At 38.5% G+C, this 24,738-nt stretch overlaps 1 protein-coding gene across 2 annotated transcripts in view; it reads left to right on the forward strand.

Annotated features, from left to right (window-relative positions):
* The window catches only part of NPAS3 (neuronal PAS domain protein 3), a 628,382-nt gene that overhangs the window by 578,897 nt on the left and 24,747 nt on the right, over positions 1 to 24,738 (forward strand). For both annotated transcript variants that reach the window (XM_064460238.1, XM_064460239.1), the window contains 2 exons: positions 16,876 to 17,069; positions 23,651 to 23,757. In XM_064460238.1, the coding sequence (XP_064316308.1) occupies positions 16,876 to 17,069; positions 23,651 to 23,757 (301 nt within the window). The remainder of the gene's footprint in view (positions 1 to 16,875; positions 17,070 to 23,650; positions 23,758 to 24,738) is intronic.

Genomic DNA, 24,738 nt, shown 5'->3' on the forward strand with positions numbered 1-24,738 from the left:
TCTGGAGAGGTTACCCTGAAGAGGGTTACAAGTTTTATTTCACTTTTTATGGATAGGTATTTTATTCTCTCTGATCTTTTTGTGCACATTCCTATGTGAATTGCTTGCCATTAAAAGGACACAGCCAAGGTCTGTTTCATCAGTTGTAAACAATATGTTTTCCACTTTTGTTTGTGATAGCACATTAGAAGCTCCCATTCCCCTTTCCTTTGTAGAGACATATTCAGTTATAATTCTAGCCTTTGTATATTTTTCTGTCCTAAACCAAACAATACAACATATTAGTGACTCTATCAAAATATACTTGGAAAAAGTGTATCTGGCTAAGTTTGGCAATATTTCCTATTTTAAGATCTATTCCTGGTCTACTGTTGTTTTCTGGGTTGGGTTGTTTGTTTGTTTTTTTTTAATTTGGGGGACATATGAAGAGTAATATAAACCGCAAACAATTAGAGCAACAGGATGCAAGTTCAGTGCCTTTAAAATTGACAGTATTGCTCTAATTAAAACAAAGTTCAAAAAATATGGATTCTTCCCATGGCTTCACTTCACAGAATTGGTCACAAACTTACAAGTGTGTCTCCTCTGTATAACAAGAAGAACCTGATCAAAATGTTTCATAGCCTTTTCACAATCAAACTTAAGAAACTTTTGCAATATGCGGTGAGACCATCACGTTATTTTGTTCTAGGCAAATCTGTTTATAACAGAGCCGTCACAGCTCATCTGCTGTTGAGTTACTGCTTCTCAGTTATTCTCAGAAATAAAATCTGAATTGTTACAGGCATGCAAATATTTAATAGCTATAAGCCGTTAAAAAATCAAAACTAGTAGGTCCCAGTTACAGTGAAATGCTTAAATCTGAAATGAACTCTGGACTTTCAATGTAAATGGGTCTCATCCTATGTACAAATATTTTGGTCATTTTCCCCAAGAATTTGTGCATGCAAGAACCGAATACTTAATTTTATTCCATGTGAACTCAATGAGCCCTTTTACTTTTGACATATTTTGGAAGTATCAAGCATGGATTTTTTTTCTGAAATATTAGATAAACATTTATCTTGAAAATCGTTACATCTTTAGCCTTTTCATTCATTTCTCCCTGCTCAAGTGCTCAGAAATGTGTATTTTTTTCCTAACTAATCAATTGCTTTCAGTTCTGTCATCCTTCATATTGTTGTGTTGTTACAAAGACTATGGTGGTTAGGTAAGTCCACCACTAGACCTAGCACTGTGTTTAAGAGAAACCTAAATGCAGACCCCCATTTTAATTAGCTCTCTGGTCGTCACTGAACCCAGCCTGGCTCACATGCCCAGGGTTAGGAACGGGGCACTGGACACAGTTTTTCCTGAGGAAGCAAAGAGCTGATTCACAATAGACAAACATGTATTATGGGTAGTTTTCAGTCACTTTATAGTCATATGCATGCATAAATTTTGTTATGGTTGTAAGATACATACTTTGATGGTACAAATCTTACAGAAGAGCTTTAGATCACTGGAGCAACCACAGACAGTTTCTGTTGACAATTTATGAGCTCTTCCTCATCAAGGAAAGTTGTTTTTTAGTGCCTGCCTATTAGCAATCACATGCATATTATGAAATTGAGTTTTGGGGAGGACAACCTGCCGCCTGTCTTTTCTGGGTGGTGTTGAGGTTTTTTTTTGTTTGGTTGTTGGTTGGTTTTTCTTTTTTTTCAGTGCATCATGCTAAAGTTAAAACTTTCTGTGCTTCAAAATGGTGTAAAATATCAGACGTCTATAACAGAGGCACTTGGAAAGAAAAATAGATTAAGGAGAAATGTAAATCTTTATAAACTTTTTAAACAGGGAACTACTGATGCTATAATTTGTTTTAGCTTCAAGTGCCCTCTGTATTTTCCAAACACCATAGTGCCCCCCATGTGCTCTTACTCTAAATTCCAGGGTTGCTATTCTGATAACTAATTAATATATACCTCAAGGAGTGTGAGAATGTTTTCTTCATAAACTCTTTCTGGTTTGGGGCAGGGGGACTTGTGAAATGGAACTGCAAATGCCTGATGTGGAGAACGAAAAAGATGTGTTCAGTTTCTTTTCTGTGTTCTGCTATGCTAAGATTTTATCAATAATATTGTTTTTCTGTAAAAATATCTGCCTCAGAGAAAATCTGCTGTGTAGCTGTCAGGATTACACCTCTCAGAATATGCCTGCAATGATTCCGTTAAATTGATAAAAACAGAACACTCTGCTATGTAGAAGGGTTGCTAAAAAGAATATTCCGAGGCCCTTTCATGTGTAACAGCACTTGTATGGCAGTACGTTTATTATGCTATAAATTCCATCACTGATTTTGGCCATTTCAAATTGATTCTGCAGTAACTGTAAGTAATGAACCTTACAGACAGAGCCAAGGAAAAAAAAAAAAAACACAAACAAAAAACCACAAGCCAATAAACTTGTGGCTGTAGGAATACAAATTGTAGGCTTCATTTAGCCTCAGTTTTTGTCAGATCATGCAGCCGATACCCCACAAAGCCAGAAAATATATCCAACAAAATATACAGTGCCATAGTCCTGGCTTGCTTTAAATTTAGTGGCTAAACCAGATAGCCAGTTATTCGAAGCGCATGTCTGTATGAAGTGTCCTGTGGGTTTCACCTGAGATTTAAGGAAGATGCTCAGTGTAAGTGGATGACAAAACAAGATAGATTGTGATAGAAGTGACTTAAACAGGATAATGAGCCAAATCCTGAGCTGTTTTAAATGGTCTAAGCAATACCGGGCATCACGGGGTTTCATAGGGGTGTAGATCAATGTGCAGTGGGCTACTGGTGACTCACCAGATCAAAATACATAAAAGTCTCCAGAATTTACATATGTTCCTAGCCTATTTCCCTTTCTTTACTGAAAAGTGCTACCGGGTTAACAAGAATGATGTGATATCTTTTCTCCAGGTATCTTTAATGATCCCATAGATTTTAACAGAGAATTTATGTGCTTGCTAAAGATTTCCATAGGATGGTTTTAAAACCCATCAGAAAGATACTATTCCAAGGCTTTTCACATTAGTGTTGTAGACTTTTGTTACATTCTACAGAAACCCACTGATCTTGATTTATTAAATATTGTATACATTTCTCACAATCTTATCAGTGGATGCCAAGATCATTTAGACTCTTCTTTTGCAAATAAACTATGGATCTAGTCCCACTAAATCAGTGGGCTGGTCATGTGATTAAAGCATATATGGATATATATATATTTTCTACCCTTAGTTGTTACATGAAGAGCTAGCTTCAGATTTCAGCTCAAATGCTGATAACTTTAGTTATCTTCTACGTAGTTTTCCCAACATTACAGCAGAGAGAAACAAGGCTGTGTTTTATTCTCTGTGCAAAAATAAATAAATGTCTGGGCTGGGTTCCTACAAGCCCTGCAGCACTTCAATGCATCACAGCTTGCACGCTCATGTATCTTACAGTGTGCATTGAGTGCTGAATTCATTCTGTGTGTTTTCTTGTACATAACACTGCAGATTTATCTGAACCTCTGTATTGTCTGTGAGAGATATTAAATCCTTATTTTGAGATCAAAATGCTTGGGTCCATTCTAGCCTTATATAGGCTGCAAAGAAACTAATTGTCTAAGGCATATTCCTTGCCCCTCTCTGTAAAAAAGTCTATTTTGTCAATTTATCCACTTTTTACAGCAGCAGCCCGAGTGACACACAGAGGGTGGGGCTTGCAATCAAACACCAAATATGGTGAAATTCATAATAAAATAATGAGAGTTGGGAACACCATTTTCTCTCTCTCTGCTGTTTTATGCTGCAAAAAGGAACACAGTGAGCAAGCCTGAAGTCTTGTGAACAGCCCCTGGTAACCAAGAGCAAAGAAACCTTGCTCATTATCTCTACTCCCCTTCTGAATAAACATTTCAGCCATCGTAAATGAGTGTGACATGAAGGGCGAATGAATGGCTCTCATTCCAGATGAGCAATTCTTGACAGCTGAGCAACCTGAAGGTTGTCGTGAAGGTAGAAATCCTGTGACCACTGGATGATGGGGCAAGCTTACCATTTATTTCAACAGGACCTGAGATGCATCATACTCCTAAAGGAGAGATTCCTAGCCTTGCGGAGGATAAGTCCTAGGTGTTCAAACTGACACTGCAGCGAGTGAAAGACAGAGCTTTCCTAATTTTTTTTTGTTATTTTATTAAATTACATAGAAAAACTTAGTCAAATATAGGGAAAGGTTCAGTGTGGACTGACAGATGGCATGCAACACCCCTACTGTATCTCGTTTATAAATATGATTGATGTGGAGGTATATTTTTGGTAACCTGTTTTTCAAAAAAAAAACATATTCTAGGTGGTGGGTTAGTAAAAGAAAATTAATCTCTGCATGTTAAACTTGCCAACTTTTGAATTAATTGCATGAGTATAGCAATCAATTAATAAATGTTAAGCAAACAACAGAAAATCAGTGAATTAAAAATTACTGAATTGATCCCAAGTGCAGATAAAGCAAGATGCTGCCATAATTCTTCAGTGTAGATTCAAGAACACGAATCTTGTCTCATCAGTTTTTGCTCCCCATTTATCCACCTCTGGCATTTAAAACAATGCTGTTTTATTATGATTTTTACAAATAAATTGCTACCTATAATCTAGCTTGCTACATTAAGTGGATTATAGAAACAAATCATAAATAGTAGTCCATTTGTAGCTGTCAAGGAGAAGGTCAGAGCTTTGGAAAGACCATCCATCTCCAAGTGGAATAAAAGTTTTTTCTTCAATGAGAACTCACATACCTTGTTTGGGCGGACTTCAGCTAGTAATGACGCTACAATTTCTTGAAATACCCACAAAAACCCTCCTCTCCACAAAATTAACTTGATTTTGGGTCACAAATCTTTTGCAAAATTGGATTGATTTGGTATGAAACAGATCTCATCACTGAATATTTCTGGGCAATTTTTATTTGATTGAAAGTATATATTTATATTTTCACATTCTTCAAGAGTTTCAGGAGAGGATTAGGATGGCACTGGAGGTTTATGGGTCACGTGTCTATGGAAAGTAGATCGAGCCTGAGATCCAAACATTTATGGACGGTTGCTGTCATTTCCACTGAACACACGCAGTTTGTATGTCTCTATTAATTTATCAGTTTTATCTCATTGCATTTCACAGAATTGTGCAAAATAAGTCTGTATACTCATTCAGATTTTTTGCAGAAAGTCATAGAGATATTTGTTTCAGGAAGGACATCTCCTAGTAGACATGTTCCTTTCATATACGTTAATTTACAGTGCCTAATGTTAACAGTAGGCAACACCTTCCTTGTGTCTTAACACAAGGGAGCTCATAACCTAGAACACCTCTACTGAAACTAAAATAAAAATAGAATTGGTAGGCATCTGAGCAAATACAATAAGTCAAGGAAAAGTCAAAGACTTTTGCAAAGCTTTCTGAGGGAGCTAGCAAGCATGCCTACGGGGGATTTCCATTTGGTACAGAGTAGCTGCATTTCCAGCATGGGAACCAGCACGGTCCCTGACCAAACGGCTGAAAGAAATTAAGCTGCCAGTGGAGGGGGAGGATTCTCTCATGGATAAGTAAGTGCTTTAAAAAAACTAAGACAAGAATGGTCAGTTTTCTCGGTTTAAGTGGCTGCTGCTGCTTTTTCACAGAGATTACTGTTTGTGGGGTCGTTGGTTCTCAACATATTTGTAAATTAAATGGAAACCAAGGTGAACAGGAAAGTTACAGTGCTTACTGGGTTGTAAAAATGTAAATCTAATGTGGACAGTAGCACAAGAACTTCATGATTCTGTGTGAAGCAGTGATAAAATAGCAGATAAAATTTGGTTCAAGTAAAGATAAAGTAATACACCTAGGAGAAAAGAATCCTGGCTGTATATATACAATGAAGAGCTCTGAATCTGCTGTTACTGCTCGGAGAAGATACCTTGGAGTTGTCATGGGTGGTTTTTGAAAAGAACAGCTCAATACTCAGTAGTGATCAGAAAGCAAACAGAGTGCTAAGAAATTATTAGGAAATAAATGAAAAATGAAACAGAAAATGTCATTATATCACTGTATAAATCAATGCTTTTCCTTTATCTTGAATACTTGTTATCCCACCGCATCTCAAACTGAAGATAGTAGAACAGCAAAAAAGTGACAACATCACTCAGCAGTGTGGAACACCTGAAATATACCTAGGAGATTCAACTTGGAAGAAAGATGACTCTGGAGGCACATGATCAAAAATATCAGTGCATAGAGAAGGTGAATGGGGTATAATTTTCTGCAGTATCTCAATATGTAGGGTGGGGAACAAAATTAAAGTAGTAAATGGCAAATTCAGAACAAGCAAAAGGAGGTACTTACCATTTCCAGAGATGAACAGTGAAACTCATTGCCACAGGGCACTATGAATTCCAATAGCTTACCAAACAAAATGCCTTTACCTCAGGAAGTCCAGGGAGAATACACAAGGGAAATGTCATTAGATGCTTGCCTAGTCTGATGCTCTCTCTTAGCCTGAGTGACACGTTGAGGATGATGACGTAGACAGGCCTTTGGTTTGACCTGCTACAACTGCTCCTAAGGACACTGTTGTTTCTCTGGAAGGGCTGTCATGGTGTGCCCCAGCCTTCTCCTACAGCCAGAGTCTCTGTAAAGCCACTTAAGGGCTTGGGGCTTGCATTTTGAATGCCAGCTACTTTCTTTATCAGGACCATGTAAGACCTATTTAAAACTGTTCAGATATAACGCTGAGCACATTTAGGGAACTACTGAGACTAGATGTTGGCAGACATGCCAGCAGACTCTTGCCTCCCATCCTATGATTGTTCCTTTTCATCATCTGGATGTGGAGGCATTATCAGCAACCTGCAGCAGATTTTCTGAAATTCACAGTTGTATTTTTCATAAAATCAGCTCATACACTTTGCTGTATGTTTTCCCCTTCTAAATTGAAAATTTGGGGTTTAGCTTGATAGAGTGTTATTGATGAGAGGAAGGTGAAAGCATACAAATAACTAGGGGAAATAACACTTTTTTGCCCATTTCCACCTTTGCTTTTGCCAGAGTTGTGGACTTCTGCAGGAAATCTCACACATTCTATTGTCCGAGATCTTTCAGTACAACATGTGTGTTTGTAAACAGCCAGCAGAAATTGGGACATATTAGGGGAAACTACGCAAGCATTAAAATAAATGCAATGGTTGCTTCTCTGTGTAAAACCCAGTAACAGACACCATTAGCACAAGCAGAGGAACCTTGGTATTAATGAAATTCAAATAGTAGTTCTCAGCCTTTTTCATAGTGTGTCCCTGATTTACTATGAGGAAAACTCAGATCTTTCCACCCCTTTAGCCTCAAAATAAGGAAGAGTGACTATGACTTTTCTTGACTAATTTCAGAATGAATTCTGGGGTTACAATCCCAGGTAGAGAGCTTAAGTAGAACATAAACATTATTGTCTTAATCAAGGCTAAGTAGGGGAATCCATTTCTGTCTTTACAAACAGCATTTTCTACATTTTATCTCCGTGTGGGGGAAAAATGCATTAATATCAGATATTTTGTTTTTATCTAGTTTTTGCTTGCTGTGCAGAGAATCACCTAAGGTAATTGTTGGACTGCTAAGAACTACATCAAATAAAACAGTAAAAAAACCCAAAACAACAACAAAAAAAAACCCACCTTTTTTTCTCCCTCCAAAGGTAGAAATAAAAACACTACATCTGAGGAATACTTATTTGTTGTCTTTAGTGCAAGATTTGGTTGCCCTTACATACAGGATTCAGGCTGACTTTTTTTAAAAGTTTCTGTTGCAGAATGAAGTAGCCAGTTTCCACCCCCTCACCCCCTGATACTCTGATAAGGTGCATTGGAACTGATGCAACAAAAGTCCCTTTTCAGGTTTAATTTTTATTGCTGGCAGGAGCACCAGAATTCTGGAATAGTGAGATCCAAAAGAGTTTGCTCATGGGCAGGGATGACAATTCCTTTATTAGAACCCTGCACACTTCAATAGCTAAATGCTTTCAACTTTCTTTGAATAGTATTAGGAAAAAATATCCTCAAGGCATTATTTTTAAAGGGGACTTCAAACATTCCATGAGGGGGAAAAAATGCAACACATTTGAACACCAAGGGATTTGCAGCAGAAAATCTGTTCAAGTGGAGCTATCTTTTGAGTTTCAGGGTTAAATAAGTATTGGCCATAAATCAGGGATGCAGGCTACCAAAAATTCTGAGGCATTCCAGATTCCTAGTTTAGACCAGAAGTAGCCAGATTCTATAATAGATCATTTGGAAATTAGTTATAATAGCTAGATTTTAAATTAACGGTTTCATTTATTACTCTGAATTCAACACACAAAGTCTGTTATAACATTTGCTAGAAGTAGAAGAAAATCCCAGGTTCTTAATCTTTTTTACAACATAGACTTAATTCTGCAAAAACTCAATATTAGATATTTTAGAGTTTAAATTTAAAAGCAGCTGTGAAGCAAGCAGATATGCAAGGGTAAATCTGCTCATCTTGAATCCTTCTGCAAACGGTCTGCTCTGGAGGTCATATCAAAGAGATTCTTTTTCCAGCTTAAACCTGTCTTTTCTAAATAGATCTCAACCTGATCTCATTTAATGCACTGATGTCTGGTTTCTTAGTCATTATATTTGCTGTATTACATATCAAAAGGACTCTTGAGAAATTCCACCGAATTGATAATTCTAATTTCTTATGTATAGCTACTCTATATTCACTCTGAGGACAGCTGTATTGTATGCTAAACCACGAATTGTAAAAATTGATCCCTTTGTATGTAGGTTTGTATTAAATTGAGATACTTTATTTTTTCCTATTTGTTGCCACACGTGGGTTCCTGGTGTCAGTTTGTATTTGGCTGTTTGAGCATATTAAAGTTTTGCTAGTGCTTATGATGTTCTTGCCAAGAGCACTCTTGCAGCAATCTGCACTAGAACAGTCTTTGTGCCAATTACTTCAAAAAGTATTCTGTTACAAAACCAATTTTTATGGCTTCTTTTTCAGGTTGCAGTGTGGTGATTTCATTTAGTTTCTTCTTTTTCCATTTTTTTTAATGTTGATCTTCTTCAAATGCTTGTAAATTTTGGATTATGAAAAAATAATGCGATGTTGATAGATTGAGTTGTTAATAAGACATCTTAAAAATGAAAAGGGTTCAAAGATATTAAAATAAAACCTGGCACAGTGAATTACTAACACTGCATATATTTAAAGGATACTATTTAATAGTAGAATATTTGAAGCTCTTATTGTGGGGGCTGATTATGAAAACAGAAACCTTTGCAGTTGTGTAAAGAAAAATAAATGAAAAATTATAATGTGTAATGACTCAACGCAGTATTTCTTGAGCTTATATTACAAGTCTGATTTCAGGAGTGTCAGCTCTATAGCATTTTTTGTTTAGAGAAAACCAGCTTGCTAATCCATTGCAATTAATACAAAAGCACAACACAGGAAAGGAAAATGTGATAACATATTTTACAATACAAATATGGTTTTGAATGGAGGGTCTTGATCATGCAACTTTTGCTACTGCAATGAATGCCAGTACTAGACTGGACCTCAGAATTCTGACATGAGAAGCGTCATGGGGATAAAGGTATATATGTGTCCATATACAGTGCAGGACACTGTGCTATGCCATACCAAACGATAATTGCTAATCTATTACCCCAAATAATGAAATGGAAATGTGGTTATGTAACAGAATGAAAAATCAGCCATAAGTTGAGGGTCTAATAATGTTAATCTAAAAGGTCTAAAAATGTTGATAGCAAATATATTTTTATTAATTATTCTTGAGCAACTCTGGTCTACTGTTCATTTCCCAGGGTGTTAAGATTTGAAAACTCTTGAAAAACAAACTATTGTACACTCTTGAAAATGCTTTTGTTTTGTTTTGTTTTTTTTTTTTTTAATGCAGCTTTAGGAATTGTTTATCATATAGCAGTCTTTACTCCCACAGAGAATTTGTAGTTTATTCGCTAGATAACCCTAAATTAGCCACATCCAAATCAGGGAGATTCATATGGTAGATGTAACATAGGCATTGTCAGGTTCTTGTTTTGTCTTCACTCTTTTGGAGAGTTAGAAAACTGTCCCTATTCCCTTCCCTTTAGTTTATTATCTAGTGAAAGGCAAGTAGGAGATAAGAGTTTGTGCATTCTGAGGTTGAGGAACAAGCAGCTTTTTGCATGAGTGCTCAAAACACTAACTTTTACGCAGAAGAGCAGCTGTTCCCTGTGGTGTATTTGAATGAAAGTGACTGTGGCTATTGTGCTTGCTGCTGGTCTCAATATTCCTCATATGCAATAAATAATACTCTACTGAGGTCGTTTTATGGATTGTGCAAGAGCTATGAACTAAGCCTGCCAAGCCAGGGTGTTTCCCATGTGATGCTTGTCTTAAAGCACCCAACGAGTTTGAGGTCTCATAAGAATACTTTTTTTAAACCCCTTAGGATTAATCTAAATTCTGCCTCTGACTGTTTTAAGCAGTAAAATAGCTTTTGAATCTTATTATTTGAGGACAGTGATATCAGAGGAAAGATGGGAAAAGCCTAGAGTGCCTCCAAAAACTGGTATTGACTTTTTAACAATAAAATATGTCCTGAGACCAAATATGCTGTTTAAATGTAAATACCATTTCCATTTTCAGACTGTCTTTTGCAGGTGTATTTGAGGGGATTTGAAATGTACTTGTAGATGGAAAAGAGGCTATTGACCTTGAAACTATGTATGTGTTAGGAATAATGTTTGCCCTCCTTGAAATCAGACTCGTATTCTTTGAATGGGTGCTCAAGACCACAACTCTTAGCAGTGGTTCAGGTAGCACTCAGTGCATAACTGAATTAAGACTGACTGCATTTTACTTACAAAGCTGTTTGTCAGGAGCCATAGATTACTGCCTAGTCTCTTTTTTTTATCCACCACAGTTCAGAATGATTCACTGACAGCTGCACTAACTACCAGTTTCCTTTGTTCTGGCGTGGACTTGATATAATAGGACAAGGTTTGTGCGTATAAACAATATATTTTGTTAGATGGCCTATATAACTATACAGATATATAACTATATATATATAACACTATATATACATATAACTATATATATATAACTATAGAGTTATAAAAAAAAACAAAGAGGTTTTTCAGCATACAAGCACTTTTTCAAGGCTAAAATTGAAGCAGCAAACTTCTGAATCAAATAAGAGTTGAGAACGATTATTGTAAGTAGACATGTTATTCTCTTATGCTGTCCAAGAGAAAAGGCAGGTGATACTTATGAAGTTGGGGATGGGTGATGTTAACAAGGGAAAAGATGATATTATTGTTATTTTATCGATGAATAGAGATATTAATCTAACATTGATACAACAGGAGCATACATCTACAGACTTCACCTTTCACAGCTTCATTACCTGAGGGGTGATTGATCAGGTTTCCAGACATGCAGGAATCCCCAGAAGTGGCTGCTGGGCATGTGCAAACTACTTTACATGGCTCATGCTGCAAGTCCAATGTGTTCTCTGTGTTTTAAGCTAACTGTACACATGATGGGGAATTGATCTGTATGGGTACAGCAAGTTGGATGCATGTGGGACACATCAAACTTGCTGCACAGTGGGATGGTCTGGCATATTGCAGCTGTAGCGGCTCACTCCTTTTCAACACCAAAATGTCATGCTTCATGGGACCTCCTGTTAGGAATACTGCAGTGTTTATAGAAATGCAGTAAGTCTGAGAAGTGGATATGCAAGTATTACTGGAACTGCAAACACAAGGCCTTACTGGACCTCTCTGATCCCAACTGCTGTTGAATAATAAGTATAGGCCAGTGGCGTATTTTCCTAAATCTTTCCTGAAGACTGGGGGAGCAGGTTTTGGTCTCAATGAGGATCACAGAATCACAGAATGGTAGGGGTTGGAAGGGACCTCTGGAGATCATCTTGTCCCACCCCCCTGCTTGAGCAGGCGCACCCAGAGCAGGGGGCACAGGACTGCATCCAGGCGGGGTTTGAATGTCTCCAGGGAAGGGACTCCACAACCTCCCTGGGCAGCCTGTGCCCCTGCTCTGGCACCCGCACAGGGAAGTTTTTTCTCATGTTTAGCTGGAACTTCCTGTGGTCCAGTTTGTGCCCGTTGCCCCTTGTCCTGTCATTGGGCACTACTGAAAAGAGCCTAGTCCCATCGTCCTGACACCCACCCTTTAGATATTTATAGGTATTGATGAAATCCCCCCTCAGTCTTCTCTTCTCCAGGCTGAACAAACCCAAGTCTCTCAGCCTTTCCTTATACAGGAGATGCTCCAGTCCCCTGATCACCTTGGTAGCTCTCCACTGGACTTGCTCAAGCAGCTCCCTGTCCTTCTTAAACTGGGGGCCCAAAACTAGACATATGATGGGGCTGCAGAACTTCAAAAATAAATGGCTTCTGACCATGAGAAAACATAAGCAAACAGAAATGTTGTAGTGACTATGGTAGGGTACAGGGAGGAAAGAAGAGAGCTGTAGTAGATGAAGAAGCCTATACTGAAGTTTCAGTTGATAGGCATGGATATATTTTGATGTCAGAAAAGGAGAACCTTTAGGATATCAATGTGTAAACTCCAGATGGGACAGCGGACTCTGTTTTTCTTTGAAAGTCCAGAGGAAAACCTGTTTCCAAATGTTCACTCTTAGCTTAGAAATCACCTGAAACCATATAGGAAACCTTTACCTTGTGGAGTGTTAAAACGTTTGTCTTTCTAGTGTCACAGGCAGGTTTTGAGATGCATGTCCATGTATCTGTGAGTGAAAGAGTGCACAACTCTCTGAAAGAAAAATGTAAGAACATGATATAATTTGTAAGATATTTCTTCAGCCAATTTTAGCCGTTGAAATTAATTGTGTTTTAAGGATTTAGGTGTTGATTTTGGAAGTATAAAATAACATCTTTGAAAGACCAAAACAAAAATGTATGTGAACGACAGTTGTTTCTGTAAAGGGGGATAAATGTATGTGTGAGTTGTTTGTAAGGCAGCTAAATAAATTTCTAGGCACACAGACTAAATTAGGATGTTTTCTTACATGACTGTCTTCTCAAAATTTGGGTCTAAGCAATAGTTTTAAGGCTTCAAATTTAATATCTCATTGAGAGCAATGAGGTGGAGGGAGCACTTCTGCCACTGCTATGGTTTCAGTCCCATAATAAACTGGCATAGTGATTTCCACAGAGAACAAAAGAAATAGTTTAGAAATTTCTTTCTAATGGGAGTTTAAGTTTTGAAGAACACAGAGACATCTGAAAGGTGAAATTCACAGATTTTTCATGCTTGCAGGTTTTTATAGCCTCTGGTAATGCATGTCCTTACTCTGACATCACATGTATGTGAAAAAATGGATGTAATATTTAAAGATGTCTTTTGACAAAGAAAGTATTTCCATCTCCAGAGGTGAGATTTAGCTTTAAAGGATGATGAGCAGGTTCCAGATGTGTTTTTCAATCGCTGGGCTTTCCTTTCCTTAACTATTGACAGAGGGAAGGTTTTATCAAGGTCTTTGTGATGTGCTTGTTTATAATGAGTAGACATTAGTAGAGCACATCTAAGTGCTTATCGCTAACAGATGACGAAAGAGAGCATATGGCAGGGAAAAGAAATATATATTTATCCAAGTAATGTGGCTTGTTAACACTCCCACACTCATAAACTGTGTTTACATGTACTTACAATATTTTGCAAATCTCTTTTCTAATCAGCTAAAAATAAAAGCCAAATAATGACTTTTTTTCAATATTGGAGTGTTAGGCAAAGTTGATTTAGAATTTTTTTAACAAGGCAATTAAACAGTACAGAAGATTTTTATAGCATTTGCTTTCCTTCAGCATGACATCTTTACCGCAGCCTAAGTGTTATTTTCATTTCACAGTGTTAAAAGTTTTATTGTTACAGGATGCTTTTTGGTTCACCCAACCGGTCTATCCAAGTATAACTATTACACAACTACATTACACTACAAGCAGTAATACAGGTCAGAGCGACCTATGTCAAATCCTGATCTAGATCAGGTCACAAGGTCTATTTTGATGGTAAGATTTCCCTCTGCTTCTGTAGGATGAAATCATCATGCAGGTTACAACACCTGCCAAAAAACAGTTTGTAGGCGAAACAGTCTCTGAACTGTTAACCCAGTCCAGCTCGCGTTAGAGTACAAGAGGAGTCTTGCTACTAATTTCATTTAGGAGTCAGATGGAGAAATGCTGGGGAAATCTGTTCAGCTCCTGACATACAAAGTTTCTGATGATCCCTGTGATCAGGAGTATAGCGTTCACCCACCTTTTTATAAGGAGCAGAACACAGTATCGCCGTCTTCTCTTGCTGTGACATCTATATGAGCCAGTCTTTTCATACAGTGTTATTAGAAAGCAGACAGTTACAGTTTAAAGATGGATTTGGACTATTGCATAGTTTTCAGAATAAAGCATTTATAAAGAAAACTGCACAGAAGATCTGCATTTAACTTTTTATTTTTAGAAAATTCTGAGCAAATTTTTGTTAAATATTTACATTTGGATCCAAGTATTGGACTTCATAAAACAGTTTATTCTTGCAATTTAGCTTCATTAAAGTCATAATACTGCTTTAGGATATGATAGACTAGTGCTGTGGGATTGAATTATAAAGAGATTAATTTTAGCTACCGGAGATAACTGACCCTATAATTCCTCTCACCACTAATCCCAGTTCAAATGAACTAGTGTTAAAAGTGGCAATACTCACAATGTAGACGAGGTTATGAGAGATAGAATTGTTTTTTACTACCAATTAAATTTCCCTCTTGGTGTGTTTGACTAATGTTGTCATAGAAAGGGATTTCAGGCATGGAAATACAGTTTCTTTAGAGCCACACAGGCACTGGAACTGATGGGCACTTTGCTATACGTTTCTCAGTGTACAGAATCAGAATGCAACTGAGTGCTGACCCCTAAAATTTGTATTCACATGGGGATTTAGAACACGTTTTGATCCATGATAGAGTTAGGAACAAACTAAATAATTTGAATCTGGAAGCAAACTCTCTTGAAATTCAACAGTGTTAATATATGGTGGGTCTAGCAGGTTTGGAACTGTCTCTTGGGGTAATGCTACAGGTGTAGTTCAGATGAAGGATCAGAAAAAAGCGAGGTACTGACTGAATAGAGAGTTACTCAAAAACAAATCATGTTGATACTTAGATGCAAATGACATGGAGGTTTCAAAAAATACAAGGAAGAGATAAATGGATTTTAAGTATGATATATCTTAAAAATTCCCTCAAATGATAATGCCAACTTCAAACATATTAACATAAGGAGTCTTATGAAAAAAAAACCAGAACAATACTTTTGCATAGCACGTTCAGTATAAGATTATTTTTCACGTTATTACTAGTTATCCATCAGCATTTTTCCAAGCATTTACAGATTGGAGTTCTTGCAGTAAGTTGGAACTGCATGATAAAAAGAGACAGATAATGATAAAAAACAGATATATATGCAAGCCTAGCTAGAAGGAGCAAAATATACTATTACTGCCCTTCCTGTGAAGTTAATCCTATTTCTTTTAGCTATTTCTTCATTAGTTAATGAGGTCTTGAAAAAAAAAAATTAAAGGGTGTTTGAAATGGTGTTTTTGCATCCATGCCTTTAGGAACTTTTTCAAATATTCATAGAACAGTTTGCCCTTGGAAGGTGCATTAAGTGTGAGTTTAGGCAATAATTACTTCAAATATGGGTGGTCAGAAACCTGCAGCTGAAATGGACAAACATAAGCAGCTAATCACTCTCCTCATTCAGATTCACCATACTGGCTGGAGTCGAAATGTAAAATAATGGAGAAAGGAGATATTTTAATGATAAAAAAAAAAAAAAGAGATAAAGATAAAAGGAACTTCAGTTTCCTTTTTCACTTTGATATCTGGCATTGGTGCTGTATTTATATAAAAACAACCCCTATAGTTATCCACAGAACTCCTGAAGGAGTGAAACTGGAAGTGGTGGATTATTCTTTTCCCAGAGTTTCAACCTACTCCATTTCAGGCAGTGCTCTTAGAATTTCACTCTCCAGGGGTGCAACTGGATCTCCCAGGCATCTTCTGGCATTATCGTGTGAATAGAGAAAGAAACCATCCGCCCCCCAGAGCTCTCCATATATAGGTAGTGTACTAGGCAAAGGCATTACGTGTCTACCAGCTCTTAAAAAGCTTGCTGTGGATGCAGGAAGACCATCCTGCAGCTGAGCTCATTGATCACTTCTAGGCTGTTGCTTCTCAGATTGCCAACCACGAAGAAGTAATTCAAGGCTGTGAGCAGTGTCTCCCTGGTGTAGGTGACTAGCAATTCAATTAAATCTATTCTGGAAAAGTTTCCAAAACTGCCAATTCTTTTGTCTCATATTCAATCTCCAAATGTTATAAAATTAATATTTAATTACTTTCTACCTTCATTATTTCCCCCCTCTCTTTTCTTTGTTGAATTTCTAGTTTGTTTTTTTTTTCTTCTTCTTTCTTTCTGTAACAACCACCACAACAAAAATCAATACCACAGGAGTTCTGAGGTTTTTATTTGATGAATGTGAAGCATTTGCCTGTTATGTTCTTGTCTTCTTTTTTGCCATGAGGACATATAGGACATGTTGACAGCCAATATTAATAAGCTTAACACTAACACTGGCAGTTGCTTAGTATAATTTTTGGCTGTGTTAAGTGGTCTGTAGGGAATAGTAATGCTATCCTTTAAAAGAAACTAATGTCACAGTTGCATCCAGAATTCACTGGGGTTTCTTTTATTGTTTTTATTTTCCAGGTGATTCATATAACAGGCCGGTTACGTCTGAGAGTGTCACTGTCCCACGGACGGACAGTACCCAGCCAAATCATGGGACTTGTTGTCGTTGCTCATGCTTTGCCACCTCCTACAATTAATGAAGTCAGGATTGACTGCCACATGTTTGTCACTCGTGTGAATATGGACCTCAATATCATTTACTGTGAAAATAGGTACAGCTTTTAGCTCCTTTTTTCTTTGTTTTAGCTGTGTGTATTCTTTGTTCCATGAGCTTGGCAAAAAGTTTTTAAATTTGTGACTCCTGCAATGTCATCGTGGTGTTGTATGAGAGCATTGAATTCACTCTCATCATCATCTTCTTAATTTTCATTACATTCTTAGAGGATAAAGGTAAATTCAAAAAACTATAACTTGCAGGACATCATGCTGGAATAGGGGAGAATAGACCAGGAAAGATTCCTCTAAGCTTTCCCTGCTTTTTACAATCTCCCACCATTCCTCTCAGAGGCAAGATTTGGGACGAGACAGACAGACGTTGGTTTGACCTGTATTGCTGTCCTTTTACTCCCCCGTCCTCCCCTTCACAAGTCATTCTATCAGAAGTCTTAAAGTTTTCAATTTTTTAACTAATTTGCAGATTACAGCACATTGTGCTCAGTGTTTAATGGAACAGAAGCACAGATGGCCTAGATAGTAGGCTAGAGAGGTGGGATCTGTTGCAGTAAGAGATGGAAAAAATGTAGAATAAAATTGGTTAAGTGCATACCGGGAAAGACAGCAGTGAAATGGGAACAGGTGATGCGGAGTTGGTTGAGGGGGGTTATGTTCAATGTGATAGCAATAAGCGATCTAAGAAGGTGGAAGATAGGATTTGCATTCAGCTGTCTACTCCCTGGGGGCTGGGTGCCAGTAGCATCAGGGGCTCCCCATGGGGGTCAGTTGGGGCAGGGCCCAGCAGCCAGGGCCCATCCAACCACCCCAGCCAGGAGCAGGGCAGCGGGGGGGCACCAGGGCAGCACCAGCCTCAGGCTTTGGGCTCCATCCTGGGGACTGGCCGAGACTGAGGCAGGACCTGGACTGGGCCTGGCTTGACAAGGCTGACGGCTGGGCAGGGCAGGGCTGTGGGTGCTGGAGAATGGCCCTGCTGCAGCATGGCTGGGGCAGGGTGGGGGGGTCCCAGGGGGCTGGCATGGGGTCCTGGGCTGTGGGCAGGGTAGAAAGGCCCCAAGGGGCAGAAATGGGGTTCTGGTTGTGGGCAGAGTGGGGGAAGGGCCCAGGGGCACTGGTCAAGGCCATTAAGGCTTATTGGTGCCCTCAGGGCCCTGAAAAATATGAATAAAACCTAGGGAACTGGTAGGTAGAGAAGAGTGAAGATACCTGAGAAGGAAGATACAAGTAATAAAGAAGTTTGGGTCCATTGATGGAAGTCTGAGGTATGGCATAAAGGTTGGAAAGGAAGAAAGAAGGTAGTGCAGTCAAAAGAAAATTTGTCAAGGGGATCTACCACCAAAAAATGGATCAAACAAGATGATTAATGCAAGCTTTTCATGTGACAGCAGCCGTGGCATATTTTAAGTTAAGAGTGGAAGCTCTCTGATATGAGCAATCATAATTGCTCAATCATAATGGAATACCTATGATCAGAATAGCACATCCATATAAACTTTTTATAAAAGAGATACACTCAAGTGCTTTGTTGAATCTGAGCCTTAAACAATTTAAAATAATCTTGGATTTCAGTTATGAGGTTATCTTTGCTGTCGCATTGCTGAACTGCCACAATAGTATTAATAATAATGTTACTTGTCTATTAGAGAGAACACTTCATCTAAACTGCCAAAGCATTATCTAAAAGATAATATATTATTCTCATTTTTAAGCTTTGAAAAACTGCTTCATAGAAAGTAGCTTGCACAGTGTCACAGAGAAAGCTGCTAACAATATTAAAGTTTGAGCTGAGCTTTTGCCTGTGACTCTACCCAATGAGCATCTAGACTCTGTGTAACCTGGCAGCTGGTGAAAGACCCCTGGGGATTAGCAGTAGGATCTAGAAGAAACCTTTTGCCTTAGTCTTTGATTTGACTGTGACCTACCTAGGTAGTAATGGAAAGCTGCAACCACTGCAGAGCTCTTCAATGGCCTCTGTGAAATGAGTTGCTGGTGTCTGTCCAGTTCCTAATGAACAGATTTCCTTTTAACAAAATCACCTGCACTTACTGTTACCTTCATTGGCAACCTTAATAAAAAAGCCAGGAATCAAATGGATGTGAAAAATGAACTCTTTCGTCAGGTCAAGTATGATATGAATTTGTGGGTCGTGTTAGAAAGATTGATACTTACTCTGCCATCAGTTTGGCATTCTTATGAGCCCTAAATTTTGTATGTATTTTTTTCAAATAAATATTTTTCTCAAACCTTCCCTTTACAATCATTTAGCACTAAAGCTTTTAAATGCCTGAGAAAGACATCACTGAAAAACGTAAAATGCATCAGACATGCAGCGCTGATTCGTAATCACATAGAAAGAGCTGATAACACGTGGTAAACTGTGGTAAGCCAACTGACTTATGCAAGAAAGTGTTGAGCTTACTAATGTTTTTCATTTGTTAAGGTAAAGGCAACATTATAATGCTACTTTTCCTTTTTTGTGATGGATTTTATCTCATATCCTAGGGTAGAATGCATATGATGGTACTTGAAATTACAGTGCAATAGTTCCATTTTAAGCCCCTGTGTCAGTGTTAAAATAGTTTATAAAAGGAATTTCAAATAGTAGAAACACTTCTGCCAGGGCTGGGAGGTGAATGTTAGCTCACTGAGGCAGTGGGATTTCCACTGATGGGAAATGGAGTGAGATTGACAGGACTTGGATTTCATAGCAGGTACAAAGCAGAATATGACTGTAAAAGCTGGAGGAGTGGAAAGGACAGAATAAGGGAAGGAATTAACTGAACAGCTGATTGAAGCTGTCAGATGAATTACCTGGGCCTTTGCCAAGGCCATTCTCCAAGTTGAGGAAGTTGGGATCTCTCTTCTGGGACTATAGAAAATGAGATAAGTATCCCATCCTGAATATATGGGTTTGACTCCTGGCACTTAGGGGCAGCCAGGAAATTCTTTGTTGTGCCACAGTAAAGCAAGCACAACGTTGATGAAAACAGAGAAAAATGGATCCATGCTGGGGAAGCTGTAAGCACTATTTATGGAGCAATGGGGAGTTACTGGCAGCCGCAGGGAGTATGGAGCAGAAGCCGTGCTACTTAACTGAAATGAATGCTCGCTGTGGACCATTGGATCAGCAGGGGTGAGATCAATAGTTCTCCTCATTTTCCAAGTGGTTGCCTGCTTGCAGCAGCAGGGAACAGGAGTGACATTACTCAAGTCTTTGGGTGCATCTTGTTACTTTCCTCTGAATGAAGAGATCTGCATCAGAATCCTGGACCCAGTGCACAAACTAGTCAACTTTGAAACAAGATCTGTTAGCTAGTGTACTGGCTATTTCTAACAATTAATATTTTGTTCTGAAAGTGTTAAATGGGGATATAAATTTTTGCTGCCTCAAATGTGCTATGTTAATCCATATCTGTTTTCCAAATGCGGGATTCATGTCATCTAAACTTCACCATCTAATCTAAAGTAGTCTAGAATTTCTTTATTAGTAAGTGGAGTGAGAAAAGAACCTGCAGAGGACAAATCATCATAGATAGTGATAGTTAACTAAGAGCAAAATAAAGAGACTCCTGCTAGAGTACAGCATCAGTCTGTGTATTTTCAGTGTCAACTGTCAGTGATTGGAGACCATCTGGAGAGAGCCTATAGCCCAGTTTAATGTGGACTGCTGTAGCCATATCTGCTAATATATGCTCAAAGGGAAATAACCCAGTGAACATGGTGTTTTCCAGATGCAAAAGATTTGGCCTGTTGGCCATGACAGTGGTTGCCAGTAGTTCCTTCAGATACTCAGAGTGTGTCTTGTGTAGCGAGCTTCAAGCCTACAAATGTGTGCACAGTTTGGTCCTAATTCAGCAAAGCACTGTACCATATACCTACCTTTAAATTTCAATCATGTTAACAGTCCTGTAAGTCAGTGGGATCACCAGTCTGCTCAAACATAAGCCTGTGCTTATGTTTTACAGGATCAGGTCTGTGTGTTCAGCAGAACCGAGTTCCTACCCATCAACCTGTTGCTTTATTTCGTTAAAGGGCTTGGGAGCCACAAGATCTGTCTCCTAACTAGTGCTCTAAGATAGACTCTAATATTTCTTTCTTTTCTCCATGCAAATTATTCATTTTCCATCTTTGGTACCTTTAATATAAGCACGAGTGCTCTGTTTGATTTGATTTCTTTTACTGCTGGTTTTGGTGTCATTGCTTGCCATTGATCATCACTTATATCTGGATATTCTTTCTGTTTCTTCTTCCACTTTTTTCATTAAAAAAAATAATCCTATGTCCTTCATATGTCAGTTTGAAACAGCTTTTTCTTAATATTATCCTTAAACTTAAGGGATTGTGAATCTGCTTCCACAGTTGTCTTGCTGTGTTCATTTAGGACCCGAGGGAATGGCAGGAAGATGTGCCAGGAGAGATTTAGGTTGGCTATTGGGAAAAGGTTCTTCACCCAGAGGATGGTGGAGCACTGGAACAGGCTCCCCAGGGAGGCAGTCACAGCACCAGCCTGATGATATTCAAGAAGCACTTGGGCAACGCCCTCAGAGATATGGTGTGAATTTGGGGTTGTCCTGTGCAGGGGCAGGAGTTGGACGTGATGATCCTTGTGGGTTCCTTCCAACTCAGGACATTCTATGATTCTATTATTTTTATCTGTGAAGACTTTACACAAACATGCTGCTGCAGATGACCAAAATACAGCTGAGTGAATTGTAGCACTCGCAGCCTGGGTACATCACAGGGCAGTGGCCTGCCTGGAGATTGCCCCTTTCTGCTAGGTAAGTCAGGGTGGGATTTCTTCACCCTGATCTTGAAGCAGAGCCACCTCCTAATAGAAAACACCCAGTTCTTGGACCAGAGAAGAGACAGCAAAGTGTCCCAGTGAGGAGAGTGTAGGCATGGGAGGGGGAGAGGTTTGAGTTCTGGTTCCTGCCCCATGGACAGTTTATACACTTAGTTTAGTATGAAAAGACAATATAGAGTCCAGGGGCAGGAACCTTTAAATCTCAGGCTCCCTTCCTTCTGGTGCAGTTTCTTATCACTGGGCAGAGATTCCAGGCCCTTTGTTTCCCAGCCCATAGTTCACTGTGCAACTGAAGTGGAGGAACTCAGCAGGAGGGATAGGGATTCCCACTGCCATCGTTCGAGACTTGTCTTTACCATGGTGAATTGTGTCCTCTCTGAGAAGTAGGAGATGTGCTTTTCAACTGTGGTTTGTGATAAACATGAGACGGGTATCCCCAGATGGGTATTCCACATTTGGTTAAGTGCTATAACTACTAGCCAGTTGTCTGAAAGTGCACATCCTTCAACATGCTCTGTCATGAAAGTGGGAGAAGGCTGTTGTGTTTTGTGCTAAACTTGATTTGACAATTTTTACTAGAAAATTTGAGTCTACCTGCTTTACCTGTGATGTTTTTCATGTTTGTTTTAACTGAGACAAACCACCAGTGCTGCTGTGGTGCTGTCTAATGCTTCTGATCTCCTTCAGTCTTTCTGGTCTATGCGTTCTCCCTGCCTCAGGCACCCAGGCAAACACAGCTTTGCTAGTCAGTGCCTCAGTGTCTGTGTTCAACCCTTCTACCTGCTGGGAAACCCCTAGACCTGCATGGTTCAGTTTCTGGTTTAGCCTCCCCAGTGGCCTCCATCAGGATTGCACTCCAGTTGTTTTGGCTATCTGCTTATATTAAGATGTTTGGTGTTTCTTACAACTCCCTTAAATGGATGGCAATTATACCTTACAGTTGCAAAGTGGGCTTAACCCCAATCATCGCAGCATATTTCAAACCCTAAAAATTGTTTCTATTTCTAGAAAACAGGCATACTTTTAAATGCTTGTGTGAGCAAGCTATTTTCCAATTGTTTTGTTATGTTCTGTACTGCATTTAAGGACATTGACATCTTGACACTCCATGACAGAAGTTTACACATGCACACAGACACAAGCGTGCAGACACACATACTCAGACGTGTGCACACAAAGGTCTGCAGAATAGATTTGAAAGTTTCTATGTGGAATAAACAACAAAGTCCCAGTTGAAAGGGCCCAGAGTGAAAGCTGAGCTCCCAAATGAATTAGACTAAAAAAGATAACACCCGGAGGCATCTGTATGTCTCAGCATTTAAATTATATCCCTTCAAATATCAGTTTGGACTTGGTGCCAAGAAGTGGTTGAAGAGCTTTTTCATGAATATACCCAATAGAAGACCAATCTGTTTAAATGAAATATGTCTCTAATCATTTGGTATAAACATAACATGTTTTTACTTCATTATGTAACCTTGAATCATCTTGGTCTCTTAATGAGGATTTTGGATTGTTGCTAATGCTTTACAATTCCATGGAATTATATTGTCTTGGTGTTATGCGACAGGGAGAATATGCACTAGAATTTAACTTCCTACTTATTTAAATGGATAAAGTGATTTCAAGGTTTCTTTAAAAAATATTTTCTATCTTTTTTTCTTTTCTTTAAGGCTATGTCTTGTTTGTACAGATATTCCATTCAAATTGCTATAGTGGTGAAAAAACTTTTAGCAGATTTCACTTTCTGAGTCATTTGATAGTTCTTGTATTCTTTTCCTTCTTGAATTATAGGCTGTATTTTTTTTTCCTTTGTAGGATTAGTGATTACATGGATCTGACCCCTGTAGATATCGTAGGAAAGAGATGTTACCACTTCATTCATGCTGAAGATGTGGAAGGCATCAGACATAGTCATTTAGACTGTAAGTACTTCCATTTTTGTCAAAATAATTTGGTACAACACTTGATTGCTCCTGAACTATTATTTGTATTCCACAACTGGGGCCTTCATCTTGCACCCGTTTTTTTTTGTCATAGAGTTTCATAGAGGGTGGTTCAAATATAAATTTTTGTGATTTATTTTTGAGTCTTTTCATAGACATGTAAGATTGTTCACATATATGGAAATAAAAAATTATGTTTGTATTACCGGAGTTTCCAGCAGCTGTTCATTTACACATGCTGTGCATTGTTTTACTCCTTCAAAGAGGTATTGCTTAGGTGAGAAACTCCCTCCCTAGCACAGAAAATGAACTCCTCTCTTTGTTTTTTATTTCTGAGTCATAAGGTGGATGTCAAAAACTGCAGCATATTTGGGATTTTACCAGGTCTTTCAATACAGAATTGAGCTATAGCTCTACCAGTGTTTTAACCACTCCATGTATTAACAGGTAAATGGCCCCCATCCCTATAGCATCCAAGTCCCTGTTATTTGCATACAGGTAGTATCTGATCAGGATAAGGAGTACAAAAATGTTACAAGAGACAAACCTTGCCAGAGAGCATGTGCATCTGTCTCTGTATGGGGGAAGGGAGTTTCAGCTTTATTCCTTGTAATTAAACTCTTTGTATTCCTCTTATTAAAAGCCATAGGGCCTAATTTCTTGTTTGAGATCTGTTGACTTCAGTGATGGTGCTCCTGATTTACCCTGGTGCGAAAAGAAACTTAGGCCCATAATCTCTAATTTATCTGTGCCTGCAGTGAAGCCAGATAATTCTCTGGAAGTTTCAGTGGCTTACTGCGTTTATGATTGACTTGTGTGTTTTTCTTAATATAAAAGACTATCTGCAAACTGCCTCTTAAATTCAGAGTCCCAGATTTGAATAACTCTTCCCCCTGCACCACGTCCTGCTGGCATTTCCTAACAAAAGGGTAGCAACCGAAATACAGCCACATTTAATTA

Source organism: Phalacrocorax carbo, chromosome 9 (assembly GCF_963921805.1).
Source record: "Phalacrocorax carbo chromosome 9, bPhaCar2.1, whole genome shotgun sequence".
In the NCBI taxonomy this organism is placed as follows: Eukaryota; Metazoa; Chordata; class Aves; order Suliformes; family Phalacrocoracidae; genus Phalacrocorax; species Phalacrocorax carbo.